At 33.0% G+C, this 20,805-nt stretch overlaps 1 protein-coding gene across 17 annotated transcripts in view; it reads right to left on the bottom strand.

Annotated features, from left to right (window-relative positions):
- Positions 1-20,805, bottom strand: part of KCNMA1 (potassium calcium-activated channel subfamily M alpha 1) — a 476,248-nt gene that overhangs the window by 325,076 nt on the left and 130,367 nt on the right. For all 17 annotated transcript variants that reach the window (XM_084526419.1, XM_084526420.1, XM_084526418.1 and 14 more), the window contains one exon: positions 19,187-19,351. In XM_084526419.1, coding sequence (XP_084382545.1) covers positions 19,187-19,351 — 165 coding nt within the window. The remainder of the gene's footprint in view (positions 1-19,186; positions 19,352-20,805) is intronic.

The following is a 20,805-nucleotide window of genomic DNA, read 5'->3' as shown; positions in this document are numbered from 1 at the left end:
TTCAAGGAAGTAATGCTCTGATATTAATGAGGACTGGATCTTAGATGAAACTGAAATGAAAATTCAAGGGAAGTTTAAGATTTGTGAAATTCTGTTTTGTCTTTCCTAAAGGGTAATTTACATGGCTAGCAGTTGAAATCAGTAATGCAGCCTTAAGCACCCAAATTAGCTTTCAGAAAGAAATAAAAAGCCAGAAAGGCTTAGTTTACAGAAAATACTCAGAGGGTCTGAAATTTTATGGAAGATGAATGAAATGCTTAAAGTCAGAGGGAAGGAGGATGAATTATTTTACCTTTCTTTATGAAATAGATTGCGAAAGGGAGGATCAAGACTTGAGAATTAAGGAAGCAAAGAGTTCAATTTCTACTCCCATAGAAAGACTGAAAGAAACAATTGGTCCCTGAGGTATCTGGGAGGACATGTGACATACACATAAGTCCAAAATAGAATACAATAGACTAGGTCACTTTTCTTCATAAAATGTAGAAAATGATGTGAAAGGTGATATGAGATCACAAAGTATTCCACCAACTAGTAATGTTCAACTATTACAAAACAAACAAAAAACTACAGAACTGGAAAACTGTCTTTTCATCCTACTCACCTGTGGGAATCTCCACTTAATGAAAGATAATGATGAAACAGAAATCAGAAAAAAAAAAAAAAAAAAAAAACTGAAAAAACAACTAACAAAAATACCGAGAATTCGGGATTCAGGATATGCATGGCAATTGTCTTTAAAATGCAAACGGATGCCAAAAAAAAAAAAAAAAAAAAAAAAAGGAACTAAGGAACTATCTACATGCCATAATCAAGGCCATAATCAAAATAAAAGGAACAGGAAGAGTACTAACAGGCTCAAATGAAAGCATGAATAATTCAGACTAGACACTAGGAAAGTCTTCAAAATTTAAAGGACTCAGTGCTCAGACTGCTAAATAGTCCTTGCAATCCTTGTTAGGTATCTTCAGGAACACATTACACAAGTAAACGTCAGGAACAAAATAGAACTGACCTTACTTTGGGGCAGGGAGATCAGATGGCATGCTGAGATCTCCAGTCTTCTTTCTACCATTTGATAGCACCAGAATCTCAGAATTCTTATGAGACTGTCTCAACCAAACTGAAATCCATGACAGAACTTGTTCTGCTTCTGGTCTGACCAGACAGCAACACTTTGCAAATTCATTCTAGACTAAAAATGTTTGACAATTTAAAAGTGGCAAAGAGGGTAGTACTGAATAATGGAAAGGGTTTGTTTGTATTAAAGGTGGAAGTCTTCACAACTACATCTTGATAGTAAAAAAAAAAAAAAAAAAAAAAAAAGAAAAAAAAAGTTTGAAATACTAGGTAACTGTTTTTGACGTTAGAAATAAACTCTTCTGGGAAGAGTTTTTGTCAATAGAAGAAATGTCCTACTATAGGTGACATACATGTAAGTACAGACATTTTACCTAACATACTCTTGACTGTTATACTGGAGGGGAAAGAAATAATGAAATCAATGTACAAAGAGATGGCTCAGTGCTCTGTAGTCATCATCTAGCTGAGCAAGCTACAGTGGATTTACTGGTTAAGAGATAGAACACTGCCACATTTTTTTTTGAAAAGTCAAATATTGCTGGCTCCACCTAGAAGCAATTTTCCAGGTTTTGTCTTACACAGCCATAACTTGAGAAGAAGCAGTATTACATACCTGTCAGAACAGTAAGTTATTCTACTTCTCTTCTATGGCATTTTACATGACTGCAAGTTAAATTTCCAATCACAGTTAATTGAAACCATTATGTTGTCAAGATATTTCATAATATTAGCAATAGATTTATACTCTTTTCATGCTACTATTTCAAAACGCTTCTTAAAATAAATGTTGCAATTTACTATGTTAATTTATGTGTTACCATATCTATTGATTTTCAAGGAAAACGTTGACAGTAATACAATGCTTTCCTTATAAAATGAAATAACTCTTGTAGAATACTAGCTTAACCTGGTTAAATATGGAGGACTCTAGCACAGTAGGACAAAAAGTTAAAACAATTTTGACTGTGCAATTTCCAACACAATTTTTCCAACACAAATTTCCAATTTGCTTTATTCAGCAAATAAAGCTGAAATATACCTCCCATTCAATAAAGTCTTTTTTTAGTTCTACCTGATGTTTAGTGAAATACTGAATGGAGAATTCATTGCAGCAATGGTCACATTCAAAACATTTTGTACAATCACAAAAAGAAAATATTTTGAGGAAAAGAAAAAAAAATAAAATCAAGTATTTGCATGGCTAAACAGTAAAAGAATTTTCTAGAAAAAAATACACTTGTCTATAGAAAATATACTATATATATAGTAGTAGGAAAGCAGGCATTATTTCATACAAAACTTGCAATTTATTTTTATTTTTTTAGTTCTCACAGAACACTGGATAATTCTCAGATCTAATTAATTTTAGAGAGATAAAGTTAATAAATGAAGTTATCAGATCCTTCACAATAAACGATCATTTGTGTCTCTCAATAGCGGAAACAAGCAAGTAGGATTTCAGTAATTAATATTATGGGTAAACACATCTGCTGAAATCAATGGAAGACATACAAAAGCATGAGTTCACATTTCCTTTCCTATCTTTTAAGAAATTACTACCTAGTAAGTAATAAGTAAGTAATAAATTTGATCATTTTTACTGAATTTTCCAACATTTGTCACCCGTCTTGCGATTCATGCAGTCAGTTATACAGACTCAGTCTGCATGGTATTACAAATCTGGATGGATGCCAAGAAAACCTGGAAGTACTATGGAGAACCATATAAAAACAATAATGTCTTCTCCAAAATAAGAAATTGCTTCAACTAAAGTTTTGCTCAACCTGTACCTGCTGTTAACATTAGATAAGAATTGTATATACACATCTGGTCCTACCAAGTGGAAGCGTTGACACATGGAGTTTTGACAGAACTCATTTCTATTACACAGCATATGACCTTGAGTCCAGAAAATTCCCTAGAGGATTATGGCAGGCAAGTTTTTCTGTTTTAATTCTAAATCCTGTTCTTCTTCCTTTAAGAAATATACCATAATTAGTTTTACATTAATGACATGCTTTTACATATATTTGCCTTCACATTCCTTGTAATGTGGCAGGTCTCTCTACTTCTGATAAAGTTTGGTTTGGCTCCCTGGCAGGAACAGGCTTTTCCAAATATGTTATTTTCATCTTTGAAAATAGCAGGCTACATCTGTCCTCAATTAAACCAGTGTAAATTCGGATTGACTGCACTAACTTCAGTTAAATTATACCAACTTAGATGAGAGTACAATCTCACCCAGAAAATAGAAACAAATTTAAACTTGTGTTTTCAAATGCTTTCAGTCTTACAGTTCCTTCAATATATATATATGCATATATATATATTTATTTTTTTTTGGTCTTTTTTTAGACATTTTCACAATGCCCCACACAATATATTTTTAATCCAAATCAAAGGAAAAGGTAATTCAGATAACACATTTGTGATAAAATTTATGTTAAATTTATACTTTTTAGGATTTTTTGTTTATTTATTTTTGCTAGTAATAGAGACATGACAGTTCTTTTTATAATACTTAGCTGTGTTTTATTGGTGCTTAGAACACACTGTTTATCACAGCAAACATATTCCAGTCACCTTTTTCTACATGGAGAGTTTAATATGGAACAGTGAACTAGCACTGAGGGCATGATAAGGTCCATAATGTAGTTACATGCTATACCTTTTAAACAATACTACATTGGAGAACTGACCTTACAACTATATATTGACTATATTCTTGAATATGAACCCATGTTGAACCAATATTACAGTAAACATCCTACTGCAACAGGGAAAATATAGTTATTAACAGCTCACAACGGTTTTCTATGGCCATGACTTATAGGGTGATGACAGCATTCATACTACTTGTTAGAGATAACCACAGACATTCACGATGTCTCTTCTGATACTTACTACTCTCCATCAGCAAGACGAATAATTTTATCTCTGTTTGATCATACAGCCATAATATATTTTCTTGTATTTTAAACACTCCCCTCCCCGCCACCCCCCCCCCCAAATTAGTATTTTATTTTGTAGATCAGTAAAGCTGAACAGTAAAAGCCATATAAGCATGTAGTGTTTTCAAGTTGTTTCTTTGATCATCTACCTGCTTGGATCTTCTGCAAACAGCAATGGAAAACATGCAATTAGCACCTTTACAGAACAATGGCCCAATCACGTTACCAAGACATTCTCCTCCAACTTCTTTCCTAAATTATTCCATTCTATTAGCTTTTAAATTGCATTATTCATATTTTATATAAAATACATTTTTATTTACTTTAAAATACTTTTAATTACTTCTTAAAAGTAGCTACTTATTACTTTTATTTATACTTTTTTAAATTCTAAAGCCTATTCACCTTCCTTTAAGAAATAAACCATAATTAGTTTTACATTAATGAAATTTTTAATATACTTCTTGATTCTTAGGGAGACATTTCACACATTATCACCCATAAAAAGCAGTATTTTTCATCTTCATAAATTACCTTATTAACTATCAGTGTGGCTATAACTGATTAATTTTTTATGAAAAACTTTGTATTTTCATCCTTGGTTTACTGATAAAAGGGTTGAGGGGAGGGAGATAAGAGACATGACATACAGAAAGTTGTCTTGGCAAAATGCTAGTACAGATAGGGCTCTGAAATTTTAACCTTAATATTTGTAGATGAGATAAAATTCAGGAGAAGCTGATCTTGAAAAGCTATATCAAGGTGAGAACAACCTATGCTTTATTTGTACCAGAGCATTCTATCAAAAGAACTAACTCAACTTAGTTACCATAATGCAACAGAACAAAGCCACAAGGAAAATAGTTGATAAAACATTAATTGGTGTAATATGAAGAGTAAAAAGTTATTCACGATATTCACATAAGTATTTATATGTCCTTAGTTATCAGTATTACAAGGTATGACACACTATGTTTGACACTGTTTCAAACTGCTGTTACTCCAAGATAAAACTCCAGTTCCCCTGGCTTTCTTAATGAATATTTGATAAAATCATAAACATATATCAAGAGTTTGTTTTTTTGTTTTTTTGTTTGTTTTTTGGGGGGGACAGAAGGAGAGGAGGGAATGTAATATTGTTTCATTATGTAATTGTGAATTACTAGTAATACATTCACATATAATCCAAGTTTCCTAAGTGAAATCCATATTTTAGACTTTTTTTTTTTTTGAGTCTGTTCATTTTTATGCAATATTTTTATCTTTACACATTTCTAGACCTGAAACTTAACCCAACGTCCAAGATCCATAAAAGAGTGTCAGGAGGCACTTAGTGTCTCTCTTTATAATTACTTTATTTAATGTTTACACCAGAATTCTTTAACATCAGTTTGCACTCTGTTAAAGAAATCAAAGGGCTTGATACCATCCACAACAATGAAATTGTAGGACATTCAGTAGCTTCAGAAATAAAAGACATGTATGTATCTTTCTGTAGACATAAGAGAGTAAGGGTGCTTTGCTTTTTTTTTTTTTTTTTTTTTTTTTTTTTTTTTTTACCTGAGAGACAGCTGTGACAGAAGCCCCAGCTTCTCAAAAGTGCACTTTTTATTGTCTCTTTCTATTTAATGGTAAACACAGGTACAAGAGCCTACAGATCACTTCAAACTAACAGATCTCATAGATGAGGTATATATTTAAGCGTAAGCTTCTGTTGTCCTTAGATACAGCTTGCCAGAGCATAAGACAGAAGACTTACTCTTTTGCCAGGCTATCCCCGACTCCTACTGAGGACTTGGAAACAGTGAAGCAGACAATATCCAGTTTCTGCTTTTTATTGCCTTTCTGTTGGACAAGACTCTGGTTGTCTTCTTTATTGGGTTAGATCTCCTACAAAAAGTTTCATTGACAAGTCCATCTCCTCTCTCAAGTCACCTCTCCTAGGCTGGAAAGTAGCCTAATGTTTATAGAAATCATGCTTTTGTGCAGTAGCTTTTAAACCAATCTCTGCAGCTTATTTACTCCTCTTATCCATTAAATAATTAAGATAAAAAAGCTTGGGAAGTTAAAAGACCAATTTTACATTGAAAGTGAAATATTTAATCTGACAGAGACATGGTTTCTCATCCAAAATAGAATCCTTCAACTAACCACTGAAACCTGCCAGTCTGATACTGCCTGATACATTCAATACAAAAATAAAATCTAGTCAAAATCAGAGAACAGGAAGAACCGAGACTTCTGAAAGTTTAAGGATAAAGCTTTTGAATCAATAACAAAACACATGAAGTCTCCCATTTGCAATACCTAATATAACTAACCAGCAGAGAACTGGTCAGTTCATCTTACTGTATTCAAATTTCTATCAGGTGCTGACTATCACGCCTGAAGGAACAGAAAAGCAGTCTTACTTCAGTACCAAGTGGACAAGTTGAAATATTCATTAATTATAATGTAAAAGTCTAGAGACATACAGTGTCATCAGTATCAACTTCCAGAGCTCCTAACACATAACCTTTAACCTCATTAACACATGACTTTGAGAATGCCAATCCAAATTGTCTCTGTAATTACTTTAATGACAATTACATAGTCAATCCTCATAGAATTCAGGCTGTTACTGTCTGCTGAAGAAAGCTTGGGGATCTTGAAATCTGAATCCAACAATATCAAATGGTGATGATTAATTTACTATAAATATATCACTCAATAATGGTAAAACAAACAAACAAACAAACAAAAAACACATGGAAGTGATGATACTATATATTTGTAAAACACATTCTCTTAACTTTTCTTTTGGGCAAGCAAGAGAGCATGAATATATCCAGTGTATTACATTACAGTATGGAAATTGTTGAGAACTGCTCATTTTAAATCACTCAATGTTCCCTAAATTCTGTCAGTTAAAGAAATCTGCATATGGATTTCAGCAATGTCTTAATTTCCTCTATGCTTTCTGTGCTACTGATTAAATCAATGGACTTTCTTGACAATTATGGCATTTCACAGAAGACAGAAAGGGATCTACACAAATGAGATTTCAAAATATGTAACAAGCTAATGGGTTAAAAAGTTCTTACACAGCAGGCAAACAAAAATGCAAATGTTATCTAAACCTTTCAATGGCCAAATACAGTTCACGATTGAACTTCATAGTTGTTAGTTTTTTTAGAATCATTTTCCTAACTACCTGTTCATTTTTATGAAAGTTACAAGGGTTTACCCAACAGGAATATGAGCATATCAGTAGTAACGTAAAGAGATAAACTATCTGAACTACTTATACATAACTCCATTTAATGTTTTAATGCGCATGCTTCTTCAGAAGTGTGTATTCAAAATAGTTGGGGCTGACATTGCCTGTTTAAAAAAGCTTGCTACTCTTGATATCATTGTAAACTATATCAAGTTGTGATGCTTAATTTACAATGAAGACAGTTTGCTAATTACTGTATATTTATTCAAAGAATACTTTTATATGTATTTAGAATGACAAAAGCACCTAAATAAAACCTAACTACAACTCTTTTGGCAATGATCTCCATGCCAATATCTATGCCAAAACAGATGTTACAGACATATTAAAACTCCCCTATAATAAAATGTAAAAGAGGATTCCTACATACTTATATTTGTGCCCATAAATGAGACCTAAGTGCAGGTAATAAAGTTGTATATGATTGCCAGGTTCATTTTGGAAGTACAACAAAAATGAGGATTTATTTTCCAGGCTCTATCATACATGCCTGTCCCACTCTGTCCTCCTTTTGCTCCCCTCTTTATCTCCCCCCAAAATCAGAAAGTTAAATAGGAGAATTCCCTTGTAAGTGCAAACATTTGATGTCAATATTCTTCACTATACTTTGTAGGATAAAGCTGAAGCCTCTCAAACTGGTGCTTACTTTGTGGCAAATCAAATGAAAAAATTCAAACTTCAGCTTCTGCTTCTTGCTGTAATTCCATTATCAGTGAATTAAACTTGATCAATTTTCAACCACTAATAAAACAAAGTTTTATAAAAACAGAATTCACTTTAAAAAAATAAATGCAAGATACATTTCCTTAAGGGAAAGAAAACATCTCACATAAGTGGGTTTTCATTTCTTGGAGTATAAAAGTTGTGTATCTGTTGGATATGTAACAGAACTGCATCATTAAAAAAAATAGGTCTTTCATATCAAGAGCCATCAGTTCTAAAGAGACCATGAGCAACTGGTGTTGATGCCCAAGGCTCTTTCCAGAAGGGAATACATAATGAGTCTAATGGACTGAATGGCAAGGAAAATTTCATATTGTTTATCTGTCTGCACCTATCAGGCACAGAAAGGATAAAAAGCAGAAGTGCAGAACTAAAACACCAGGGAAAAGAGTCTCTATGATGAAAAAGCATTTTGATACATGGATATGCCATCTTCAACTAGCAAATATGGAAATAAAAAAATGAAATAGATATGGAGATAAAATGTATATATAAAAACACCGAAAATTTTATAAAGTGAGCAGAAATATATATTTCATAAATGCAACTATATAGGCCAGAAATATGTTTTAGACCTGAAAATGTGCACTAGTAGAGTCAAAATAATAAATAAATATAAGTTAATTTACGATCAATTCACCCAACACTTTGCAATGCCTAGCACGAGAGAAAAAAGACTGACCCGAAAAGTAATCCTTAGGGGGAGAACAAAACAAAACAAACAAACAAACAAAAATTCTAGAGTTTGATAAAAAGTATCTACAGGTTTTTCAGACATCTCCTAGTGTAACATGGAAACCCGTTATGTTCAACTTGGTGAGTTACGTTACTGTTGTATAATATGGAAGAATTTCCAATTCATACATACTTCAGAAGGATGGAAGGTTAGTTTGTTGAAGAGACATACTTTACTTTATCAAATTGAAATCTCTCAGGGTACTATTTTCAAGCAGTCTTCCAATTTAAAGACTAGCTTTACAGCTCCATTTTCAATAATATTTAACAATTCTTTAAGGGTAGAAACATTTTAAAATCTCATGAAGTGGAGATTAGTCATATTGAAGGAAACAAACTTTTACATTTAAACATCAATTTACTAAGGCCTTTGTCGAAACTAAACAAGAGCAAACTGCTATCGTGTTCAAGAAACATCCTTATGAACTTAGCTTTTTGTACCTGGACTGAGTTTTCATACATAATACTTTTGAGGGTTAGCAGAATGTGACAGTTCATCTTTGTTTATATTGTTTAAAGCAAAAAGTAGAATTATTTAGCTAAACCAACAGAACTGATTCTGCCAGGTTCTGTTTAAATACGCCTGGTCACTAAATTGTACCACGGAGTAAAAATGGTAGCATGCAGCTGCACTGTCCAGATACTCTAGTGACGTTCAAAACACATATAATTTACCTACTGGTAAATATTAATGAAAATGAGCAGTCTGAAGCTGAATGCTGCCTCCCTTCTCTGACCATTCTTATCCTTTCTCTCATGGAATAAGTATTGAACTGTAAAGTGAAACTGGAGAGTAAATTCAAATGATGTCTGTCCCAAAAACATATTTCCTTTTATACGCTCCAATTAATACAGTTTTCCTTTTGCAGTATGTGCAAAACTATTGTCATATTGAAAGCCTTAGTAGAAGATACTCCCAAAGTGTAAGAGATTCTTCCAGTTCAAAATTTTCTGCACAAGGTTTTACCTTACAGGCTGTGAGTTGGATAGATTTAAAAATTAAAAACAAGGCAGCCAAAGTTACAAGACTAGACTTCCTTCCTTGTTGCAATGAAGGAAGTTGCAAACATTTTTAATGGATGCTATAGTGTGGATAATATACTGCTGCTTGTTACCAAGATACATAGCTACAACTTCTCAAAGTACATTCAATAGCTTCAGAATGCACGTTGCGGGAATAAATGTACTAATATGTCAGTCATGCATTACAGCTACTCACTTTCAAATTAAGCTTGCAAGTCCTGTACATCAGTAGCCAGCATTTTAACTCGTTCTGAGTGGCATACTATTCCTACAGCAGCAGGAGAGACACTAGACTTCACAAGAAAAGTGGGACTTTCAGCAGCTTTAGTGGTAAGCTGTCAAGTTGTCTTTGCTGCAGCATTTGAAGCTGAAACTAAGCATTAATTACACCAGAGAGGATGCTCCTGTGCCAAAGTAATGCACATTTAAGGAGCCGTGTAAAACTTTTCAAATCAATTAGAATATACTGAGAACATTTGTCAGGAAGCTTGCACAAATTCAAGTAACTATCAAACAACCGTTATGAAGAAAGCACTAAATGAATATATAAGACACAAAAAAAAAATGATTTTAATATACTGTATTTTGCATGGACAAACTATTTTTTTTTTTTTTTTGCTAAACACTGAAATGTAGATTTATTTTTTTTTAACCTATGAGTTTAGCAGTTGATTCCACACCTCAAAAAAATATCACTGATGGCAAAGCTACACAAAAGCATATGCATAAACATCTTCAAAAGTATTCATTATCTCATCACTGCTTCATTTCTGATTACAAGCACAATTTTATTAAATATTCTAAATGCAGTGAGAAAAATATTAAACAGTATTAACTGCATCATCATAGCAGCCCTTTGCATGAGACTGAATAGGTTCCTTCAGGGGAAGCTACCTGTCTCTCTAGTGAGTTTTGCAAATAGACTTCATTTGCACCAGTTGCGTCCATATATTTTTGTTAAATGTTTGAGTATTTTAAGTGGCCCATGGGTGGAAGCTAAATTTCCTCTGCACCAGTCTTATCAAGAGGATGCAACACACCATTATCATTAGAAACACATGTATTTACTTACTTTCCTTATAGCTGTACTCAGGAAAGAATTATCAAGGACTTTTCCAAACTTGCGCTTGACATTAATGTAATGATAGTCTTACAAATATTTTTCAACAACAAAGACTTGTATAACAGAAGTCACCTTCTTCAGCAGTAGTTTCCCTAAGACAGTATTGCTATAAATCTGAGTGCTAACGATGCTCTTGACTTTCTCAAAATGATTATCTATTTTCTCTTGAGAAAACATTCAAAAGTTGACACAACATGATTTGCAACTGTTTGCTATTCCTCATTGTAACAAATGCCACTAGTACCTTAATTTAGGGGGAAAAAATGTAGGTCAAAAGGTGTTAGCAGAGTATTTTTATTCCCACTGTAGGAAAAGTTTCATGCTTTGTTATGTGCATATAGTACACATTACATTGTATTATAATATATAATAATTATTTATTTATAGATTCTATATAGAGATTCTATAGGCATGGCCATCTATCTAGAATCTCTATATAGAATCTATAAATAAATAATTATTATATATTATAATATATATAGAATATATATATATTATATAATATAATATATATATTATATATATATAATATATTATATATTCTATATAATACGTAGAATATATTATAATATATATAGAATATATATTATATTCTATAGGCATGGCCATCTATCTAGAGGTCACAGAAATCTCTGCAACAAAACACAAAATTTCTGACAATAACTTAACAGCAGTCAACTCCCCTAGTAGAAGCTATAAACTGACAGTAACGCCACAAAGAGTCTGGATTAGACTACACTGTGATTAAAAAATTAGTCATTTTAAGGTAAATATTTATGAATTATATCTGATGTATACACTTAAATTTCTGTTTCTACTCTTCCATTTTCTGAACTAGGAATTCAATAAACACACACTTGATCCTTTTCCTAACTTGATTTTAGCATGTGTATCCACCTGGTGCACACATAACCCATCTCCACAAATAGTATTTAAAACTATTTAAAAACAAGGAGGAAAAACTATTTATGTTTGATTATCCATACACTTCATGGAAGCTGCAACAGAAAAGAAAGTTTAAGAAAGGCATAATTTAGCAATGAAAGAAAGCTGATGGAAGAACATCAGCTACTTCCTTTAACACAGTGCCACAGCTGAAAATACAGTAACTTATTAATCCTAAATATTGGACCATAGTGAGAAATTAACACATTGCTGTTTTTTATTATTTTAGTTGCACCTATTTTTTTTCCCCAAGTATTCAATACTTCTAGACTTCTTTTTTTTTTTTTTCAAGTAAGACAAGATCCACTGAAACTACAACCATTTCACACAAAGGCAACAAGATGGCTATCTATATATCTAAGATATATTGATATATCTTAGATATATTAGATATATCTAATATCTAAGATTAGATATATCTAATATATCTAAGATATATTGACAACCCAAAATCTCTGCAAAATTGAATAGTACAATGCTAAAGAAATGTGTATACTAGAAGAACTTGCTTTCCCACAGGATCGTGTGAAGAAGCACATCCTTCAATCCAAAGCAGAAACCTTGCAAAACAATGCTTGGTATTGTCAATAATAAATAAATATTCAAAAAAAAAAGAAAGTGCATAACTTAAGCTAGCTGCAGTTACCAAGGAAACCAGCAAGACTTCCTTAACACTTCCTACTCTATTCCATTATCATTCAGTATCTCATGAACTCAAATGGAGAAGCATTGTTCCTCTTCCCATGGAAACCAAGGAAGTAGCCTACATAATTTTCACAAGGAATTAAAGTAATCTAGAACACATCTCTGGGACTCATTTAAATGCCACCAAGGACTAAGGAAGATTAAAAAGAACTAAACAGACAAACTCATTTCTCAATATTGAGGAGCAGAATCCAAACTATCCCCGATGAAAAGTAAATTAGTGGAGAACAGTTGCAAGCAGCATATAATCTGTGAACAAATGTGATGAACAGATCTGTGCAGTTACACTAACATACTGATAGGCGCATTCTCAGCTGCTTTGTATCCAGTCTTAATGCAAATTTCCTACCCTGATAAGGCTATGCTCTTTAGTCTCTACAACGTGTTTTCTTATTTGTTGACCAGGGTGAGAGAAGGGGAACATCTATACAGATGTAATACTTTATAATCTAAAATGCGTACACTTTTTCATCTCAGAAGACCTAATTACTACTACTACTACTACTAATAAAAGATCTACTACAGACACATTCAGGAATGTGCATATTGTTAAACAAACAAGATTCACGAATATTAGAATGCCCGTGTGTTAAAGGTTAACCTCTCCTTCACTCCCTCTGCCTAGACACATCTATTCTATTAATCTACAGATGTATAGTTAAGTGCACCTGTGATCTAGTGATTAGAAAGTATAACTGCAAACTGCAAAAGATGCCAATCTGTCTTGTTCTTGACAATGCTCAGAATTCTATCTTTCTATGACCTCAAGTGCAGGGTCAGTCAATTACTTCAAAGAGCTATCCATGATGATGCCAATATCTTTTCTCAGCAAAATCCATCAGTTCTGGTCTCAGAATCATTTAAGTGTTTTTAAGGCTTTTTTTCTCTTGATTCATTTCCCTATACTTACACACACTGAAATTCATCTGCCATACAATTGTTACTATGGTTATGAAAATGCTACTAATTTCTACACTTGGAGGTCATCAACAGCTTCTTTATTTATGCGTTACTTTCTTCATCCATAAAATAAGAGATAGTCTTAACAGATAGTTGTATACTTAATTTATCACCTATCTACTCATTGATTTAGCATCCTCAGAGATGTGTAGAAAGGCAAATTAATGGTTAATGTAATTAGATCATTTATTTTAATGTCCCTGAAATGTTTAAGAGTCCCAAATAGTCAGGTAAAATCACAATTTCATGCTAGCAATCGGAAGCAGATTCAGTTACAAGCAGATAAAAAATAAGTCCTTTCTCCTCAAACAGAATGACAGTTAACCTTGCACTAAATCTTTAAGGTATCTTTCAAAAACTTTTAACTACATGCCGAGAAACACATTTTCTTGTAACTTTCATGAACTATTTTACTTGTTTATTCAAATGAGTGTTGGTATAGGTCTTGGTTTGATGAACATTTAAAAAAAACACCGAGGTCAGGGGGCATCCTATGGTTCGTGCCTGTGTTCCTGACATGGAGGCCAAAATACTTTCCTCCTTGCTTGTAGTTCAGAATATTACAGCACACAACAAGGGAAAACGTGGAACTTCCCTTGAAATGGGAAGGGAATTTCTAGTTATTTTTGCCTAACTAGCAGGATTTCACAAAAAAACTTTCTTTAACTAGCTAAGAAAAATTGTCATGCCTTAACCAATAAACTGCAAAACAAGTCCTGTTATCCAAGAATGTAAGTGTGTCACTGCTGAAAAAATAATGTCAGGTTCACATTTGTAAAATGCTTGGGATATAATGAGTATGAAAGACTAAAACACAGAAGAATGAATTCTATTTGTATCATCACGTCAATTAATACATTTGATTCTAAATGAAGTCTTATTCCAATTAACTACACCATAAGAACATCACAGGTGATCAGAAAAAAAAAAAAAGGTCTGTTAAGGCGACAAAAAGATTAGTTGCAAGAGATCTCCTCTTGGGTGATAGGATCCCACACTGGAAAGAAAGAAAAAAAATTACAAAACTTTGTTTACCATTGAGAAATCATGCTCAACTCTCAATTCCGTGATATCGTATACTGCCCAAGGCTTCTCTTTCTGCTCTGGAAATGTAGTAAAATAGCTGATATTGTCAAAAACGCTGAACAAATTGTATGTATACCAAATATACCTGTCTTCTCCAAATTCTTATCTGTCAGGGCTACAAATTTATCCTTCAAGCACCTTGCCTCATTAAAGTCATGAAAGAACTCTTATTGCCTTTGGAAGCACCGAGAAATCCAAATAATTTCTATGCTGCTAAATTTTACTTTGGCTGCTAGGCAACTGTAAATTATTGCAAGGGGGTTTTTGCGTGTGTGTTGTTTTTTTTTTTTTTTTTTTTCCCTTAATGTTAAAAGAATTTGAATCCAATCCTTCAGAAAAATAAAAATAAATATGTAGTAAAGCTCTTTCTACTGTAAAAATAAATATGTAGTAAAGCTCTTTCTACTGTAAAAATATCCTAAAAAAACAAACAAACAAAAAAAAAGGACATAGCATATTTATGTATTTTTCCAGCAAAATCTACTATAATTTATCACATATTTAAAAATCCACTGTTTTGTTTTTTTGTTTTCTGTTTTTTTTTTTTCAAAACACTCTACCAGCTCTCAAACTATTCTTCTGACTATAAACAACAATAAGAAAAAAAGTATTTTTCATTCCATTGCTTCACTTATGCTTTTTATTCCTCCCAAATGGAGTACTATTATTTGCTATCTTTTTTATAATAAAGGATACGATCCTATTTATTTAGGATAGTATTTATTGACAAAAACTACAAGTTCTCCAAGGAAAAATAACTGACACATTATTTCTTGAGTAAGCAATAATATAGCAAATTTACTTTTATTTCAGCATCATATGTATTTATAATTAAACTGTGATGGTTACAAACAAAATAGACAACTTGAATGTTGAAAAATTTCAGTCATAGAAATACGCCACTCTTCTATAGAATGAGCAGTTAGGCCTTACAACATTTTCAGCCGTTCTTCAAAATTCCAATCAAGTGTCCGGGTGTTTCAATAGAAAAACTTCATCACATTCTCTATTGATTTGGTGGGCTTTGATTCAGACGTTTAAAGTTTTGGCACCAGTATCTCAGAAATTACGATGTTCAAACCTTACAGAAGGCCAGGCAAAACCTAGTCACGAGTTTTATTACTATTTATCTCAAAGCTCTTCCTCTTCTTTAGATATTTAAATAGAGTTAATAAGCATTAAGAATATTAAGAAATCAACCTTAGGAGTCTTCTAATGAAAAAACTTCAGTAATATACTGCTGTCACTATTTGTCTATATCACTCCTCTTTCCCTGCCCACCCCCACCTCCCAAACCAAAAAAGGCTTCTGTTTTCCTCTTTCCTTCAACATTGCCAATTTAAAAGACATTTTCCTTATGCAGTGATTAAGAAAAAAAAAAAAAAAAAAAAAAAGCTTTATATATTATAATATAATACAAATTGACCTCGTTCTGTTACTGTGAGTCAAGGCAGCAGGCAAAACCACCACATGGCACCCAGCACTAGATAGCTAAGTAAAGCTTCTATCTCTGCTACGCATTCACAGATCATGTGTTAAAACAGAAGAAAACAGCAACTTGCTCTGCCATTTAATTTCTCAGATTTGCAATTGAAATAGTGATTTTCTTGGTTGGTTTGCAGGAGAGTCCACACTCAACTGTGTCCTAGATTGAACTGTGGTAACTTCAACAATACACTTACAGTTTTCTCTTATATATCATGATGTGCTTTTAATTACCTAATTACAGAAGTCTTTTTCTTCTTACTTGAACGAATAAAAAAAATAATTTCAGGAAGCAAAATCAGTTCATAAACACCTTCAATTTCCTGATTGTTCAGATTAATTATGAATGTGTCTGATTCTTTTCTGAGAAGCTCAACTCAGGAACTGTTATTTGATACTTCCATCATCTACTTCTACATTATATTGCACTTAAACAGCACTTCCATGAGCAGATCTTCAGGCAACTTTCACCATTTTTGGTGATTTAGATCTATGACATCAACTGCAAACAGTACTGCATGGGTTCAGTTTGCATGTTCTTAAATCATTTGCTTATGTAATTTAATAAAGAGACATTTTTAAACAGTATGTAAAATTCTTATCTACATTATATAAGAGCATGAGTCACATTTTCAAAGGTTGTGCCACCAAGAATATTAAGTTCCAGGCATGTTTTTAAAACCTCAAAAATGAGGAAAAGGATATTCAGACCACACAACTGTAATCATTGTGCTTAACTAACTCAGTGTTCTGCACCACTTCAGGAGACAAAAAGGGATTCTAACTGGAAAACATTCTGGATCATCTGCTACAAATGCCTTCTTCCAAAACCTGCCCTTCAGATAAAACTGGGTAGTGTGAATATTCCTTCATGCACAAATCACTTTTGAAATGTCAATGTGGAATTTAAGCTCCTACAGCAGTAAGCAGTGCTTAGTGCAAAGAGTGATTTTAATTTAAAATCTCACAGTGTAAAAAGGTACTATAATTTCCGCAGATATCTCATACAGTTTTGATTCTGTAGCACTGTAAGGCCACTAGCTCCAAGGAAAAAAAATTTAATAATAATAATAATACACATGTTGATTCAGAAATACAATAGCTAGTAGAAACAGACTGTTCAGTTAGTTGGAATTCATGAGTAAGTCATAATATTTTAAAACAGTATTTACTTTATAAAAATATTGACTTGACTTAGCTATATCCTATATCTCCAAATAATGTGAATATTCCCTTCAGCACAAATGTTCATTGAAGCAGTTAACCTTTAGCAAATATAACCATAATGTAAATTTTAAATGAACAGTTACTGTTGACACTGCAAATGGTCCTCCAAAAATTACATCGTATTCAAATCAATTCAAATCCTGAAACTGGTGAGTACTACATTAAAACAAATGTATCTCATTTTCTAAACTAACGAAAATTAACAGGCCCCATATATAACCATTTGTTTCTCATATTGATGTGCCCAGATGTATACAGTAGCTGTTGTCCTATTTGAGAAGAACATCAAATATTCTCAGAAGTAATCTGACTCAGTGATGCTGTTCATCTGCCAACAAATAAAACTCTGAAATTAAACCAGTTCCTTGTAAGATGCAACAATAAACTTAGCACACACACGAAAATAAAAATAAATAAATCAAATGGAATCCAATAAGTTCTCCTAGTATCTTGAAGGAAAAGCACAAAATAAAATATGTTTTATAGTTTGTGTTTTGGCCTAGACTGTTGGTTTACTTTTGTTCCTATTCCCCTCAGTAAAAACAATATAGGCTTATTTCTGATTACATAGCTAATAGCAAAAGACTATTTTGCATGATTTCTAACCTTGATGCTTAAACTAGAAAAAGAAACGTGACTAATATTTGTCACTTTTAATGCTGAAGATGTCAGAAAAACATGTGAAAGATCAATATGCTGCTTCTTATAAGATGATCATTATGTCAGTTTGACATTGAATAGACGTAATGCTAAGTGTGGCACTAGAACATACTTTTAACATATTGATGTAAGTCAGCATTTAACATAAGCAGAAGTGTTGTTTTTTTGTTTGTTTAGGAAAAAATAATCAAAATAATATTAATGCAGAATTAAACAAGACAGTAGCAACTAAGCCACCTCAACTTCTAACTGTAAAGGACTTCATTAGGATGGGAAAATTCATTCTTTTCCTTCTATCCCCACTGCCAAATAATAGTTCTACATACAAGAACTGACTGTAACATATCTCTTACCTGAAGTAAACTATCAAGAACTGTTTTAATTTTAATTGAAACTAGTTCAAGAATTTCACTGGAATCATACAAGTTTTAAATAGGACTTAAATTGCTTTGGCTGCTAGTCAGTATTTGCTTTCTAACAGAGAACTAATCATAATCACACGAGACACCTTTAACTGCAGTGGATTCAAGACGAAACCTTTGGTAATCAAGTATGATTTCACAAGGCTATAAAATAATTATATTCAAAGTGAAAACTGTAAAGCTTTTTACCACAGCTTTAAATCGCAGATTATCCTGATCTGATTTGTGGCTCTATTTGATATATAACTCCTTCATAATAAAAATATTTCATATCTTCATAAAGGAAGAAATCAAGGGAACATAAAATCATTCCTAATCTATTGGAAGTGTCTGTGCACAACTATCATCACATATTCTGTTCAGATTTGTCTCTGCTTTACAGTTCTGACCACTATATACACGTATTATATAATGCTTATTTTCCTAGTTGGCTTCTATTTTTACTAGCACAATTTTCTTCCAGACAAAATAGACCTATAGTTTTACAACATAATACAAACATGAAATTATTAGTATTAGTGTTCAGAGCTCAGAATCCCGGTGCCAGAATACTGAAACAGGCTAGGGCAAAGGTGAAACTATGGCAGAAAGCAGCTTTTCTTTATTGCCATCTCTGCTTCTCTTTGTAGTAAGAATTAGTATACTATTTAACTTCCAACAGAGAGAAAACTGGGATTGACTTCGTGCTGATGCAACACACCAACTCTAAATCTTCCACTAATGCTGGATCACAATGCTTGTGTAACAAATGCTCTTTAAAATACATATATAGGAAAAAAAAAAAAAAAAAAAAACTTACAAGTACTCTGCCAGTTAATGTCTGGGCAGATATCATGACTCCTGCCCAATCTTTTACAGAGGTCATCCATCCCACTTCTGCTGCCACGTTCTCTTCTTTTTCATCCGTTGGTTTGCAGGCCCCATCTGCCTGTGTATCTCCACCACCATTGATCTTCTGGGCCTCCTGCAAAGGAAAGGTTTGTGTTTGTTAATGTTTAACAGTTTGACAGTGAAAGTCAGCATACAGTCATGACTAAGAAATGCTATGAGCAATCCTATAAGCAAAACCGTCCTGCTAGATGAAAGTATGCACCTACTTAGCCATGTCTCTCTAGAAATAGTTGTTCTATAAAGTACCAGACTAACTGCTAGATAATAATACTCTTCTTGACATTAAATCAGAAATCATCAAATATGCTATATGTTACTTGCCTGTATGCAGCATAATTGCCAAGAGCCATGTATGCAATTACAGAGCTACATATAAAAGTCTGAGACATACACTAAAGGTCTGTTTGATTTTTTTGTTCAAAACGTGTGCGAAGGGTAAATGTAAAATATGCACAATTTTAATTTACTGTCACTACAATTAATTATATTAATTACCTGTGCAAGCCCTTGTTAAGAAGCCTGATATAACACAACCATAATCATTAAGTGTGAGGTGAACAAAATACTCCACAGAGAACCTGCAGTGAGCTGCCATGCTATCAGCAACCAGTGTTTCAATGAAAGTGTTTAATACATCACAGGAATTCTTCTGTCAATAAGTGGTTCTCATAGAACAGACAGCTAGAAATTAAAGAGGAACTTCATCTGCACTAAGCTAACTGATGAGTCACATGCATTGGAATTCAGATCAGTCTCCCATGGATGCTTCAGCAAGGATGTCTTGCTCTGTAACTGCCTGCTATCTGCTGCAGTCGGATGCTGCTATCTGCTACGGATGCTGCACAAAAATCAAGGGAAATTATAATAGGAAAAGCCAGTTTAGATTGTACAGCATTTAAAACACATCATATGCAAAGTATCAGACTGTGCCATAAGCATGCCTTTGGTGACAGCATAATACTAATGACTTCCTGAATACTTGACAAGTTACGCTAAACAAGCAAAGTGTAAGGGAAGCAGCAAAAATTCAGTACTAAGGTAAGTACTGAGTACTTGAACTGCACCCATAGATCTACATTAGTGCTTCAAGCATGTAGTATGGACCAACAGCTTGAAAGATCTTGTTTGTATATCAATCACTTACAAGCCACTAAGCAGAAAATCAATTCTCATTAATCCTCTTTGGGATTTTTGTTATAAAAACATGTTTGACACTAGTTGAGTAATTATTACTGCTATAGGAATACTGCACTACCAAGGTCAGAACTCGCAGTTCTGAGATGACCTTGAGGACACAAGTGGACATAAATGAAATGGCATTTTCTGAGAGCAGCACTGAACTAATAAAGCAGTTACACTGAATCTGTCAAAAAAGAGCAGTAGAACAACATTAAAAATGTAATATGGGGACCAACAGTTGTTTTTGTAGAATCTCAGTTTTGCATCTTAATTAGCTAATCAGATTCCTATCTGATACTCTCCCACCCAAAATGTGGGCTATGTCTTACTAGCAATGTGCATGACGTG

The sequence above is a fragment of the Aythya ferina genome (genome assembly GCF_964211825.1).
Source record: "Aythya ferina genome assembly, chromosome: 7".
Classification (NCBI taxonomy): domain Eukaryota; kingdom Metazoa; phylum Chordata; class Aves; order Anseriformes; family Anatidae; genus Aythya; species Aythya ferina.
This window is presented reverse-complemented; position numbering and strand designations above follow the sequence as displayed.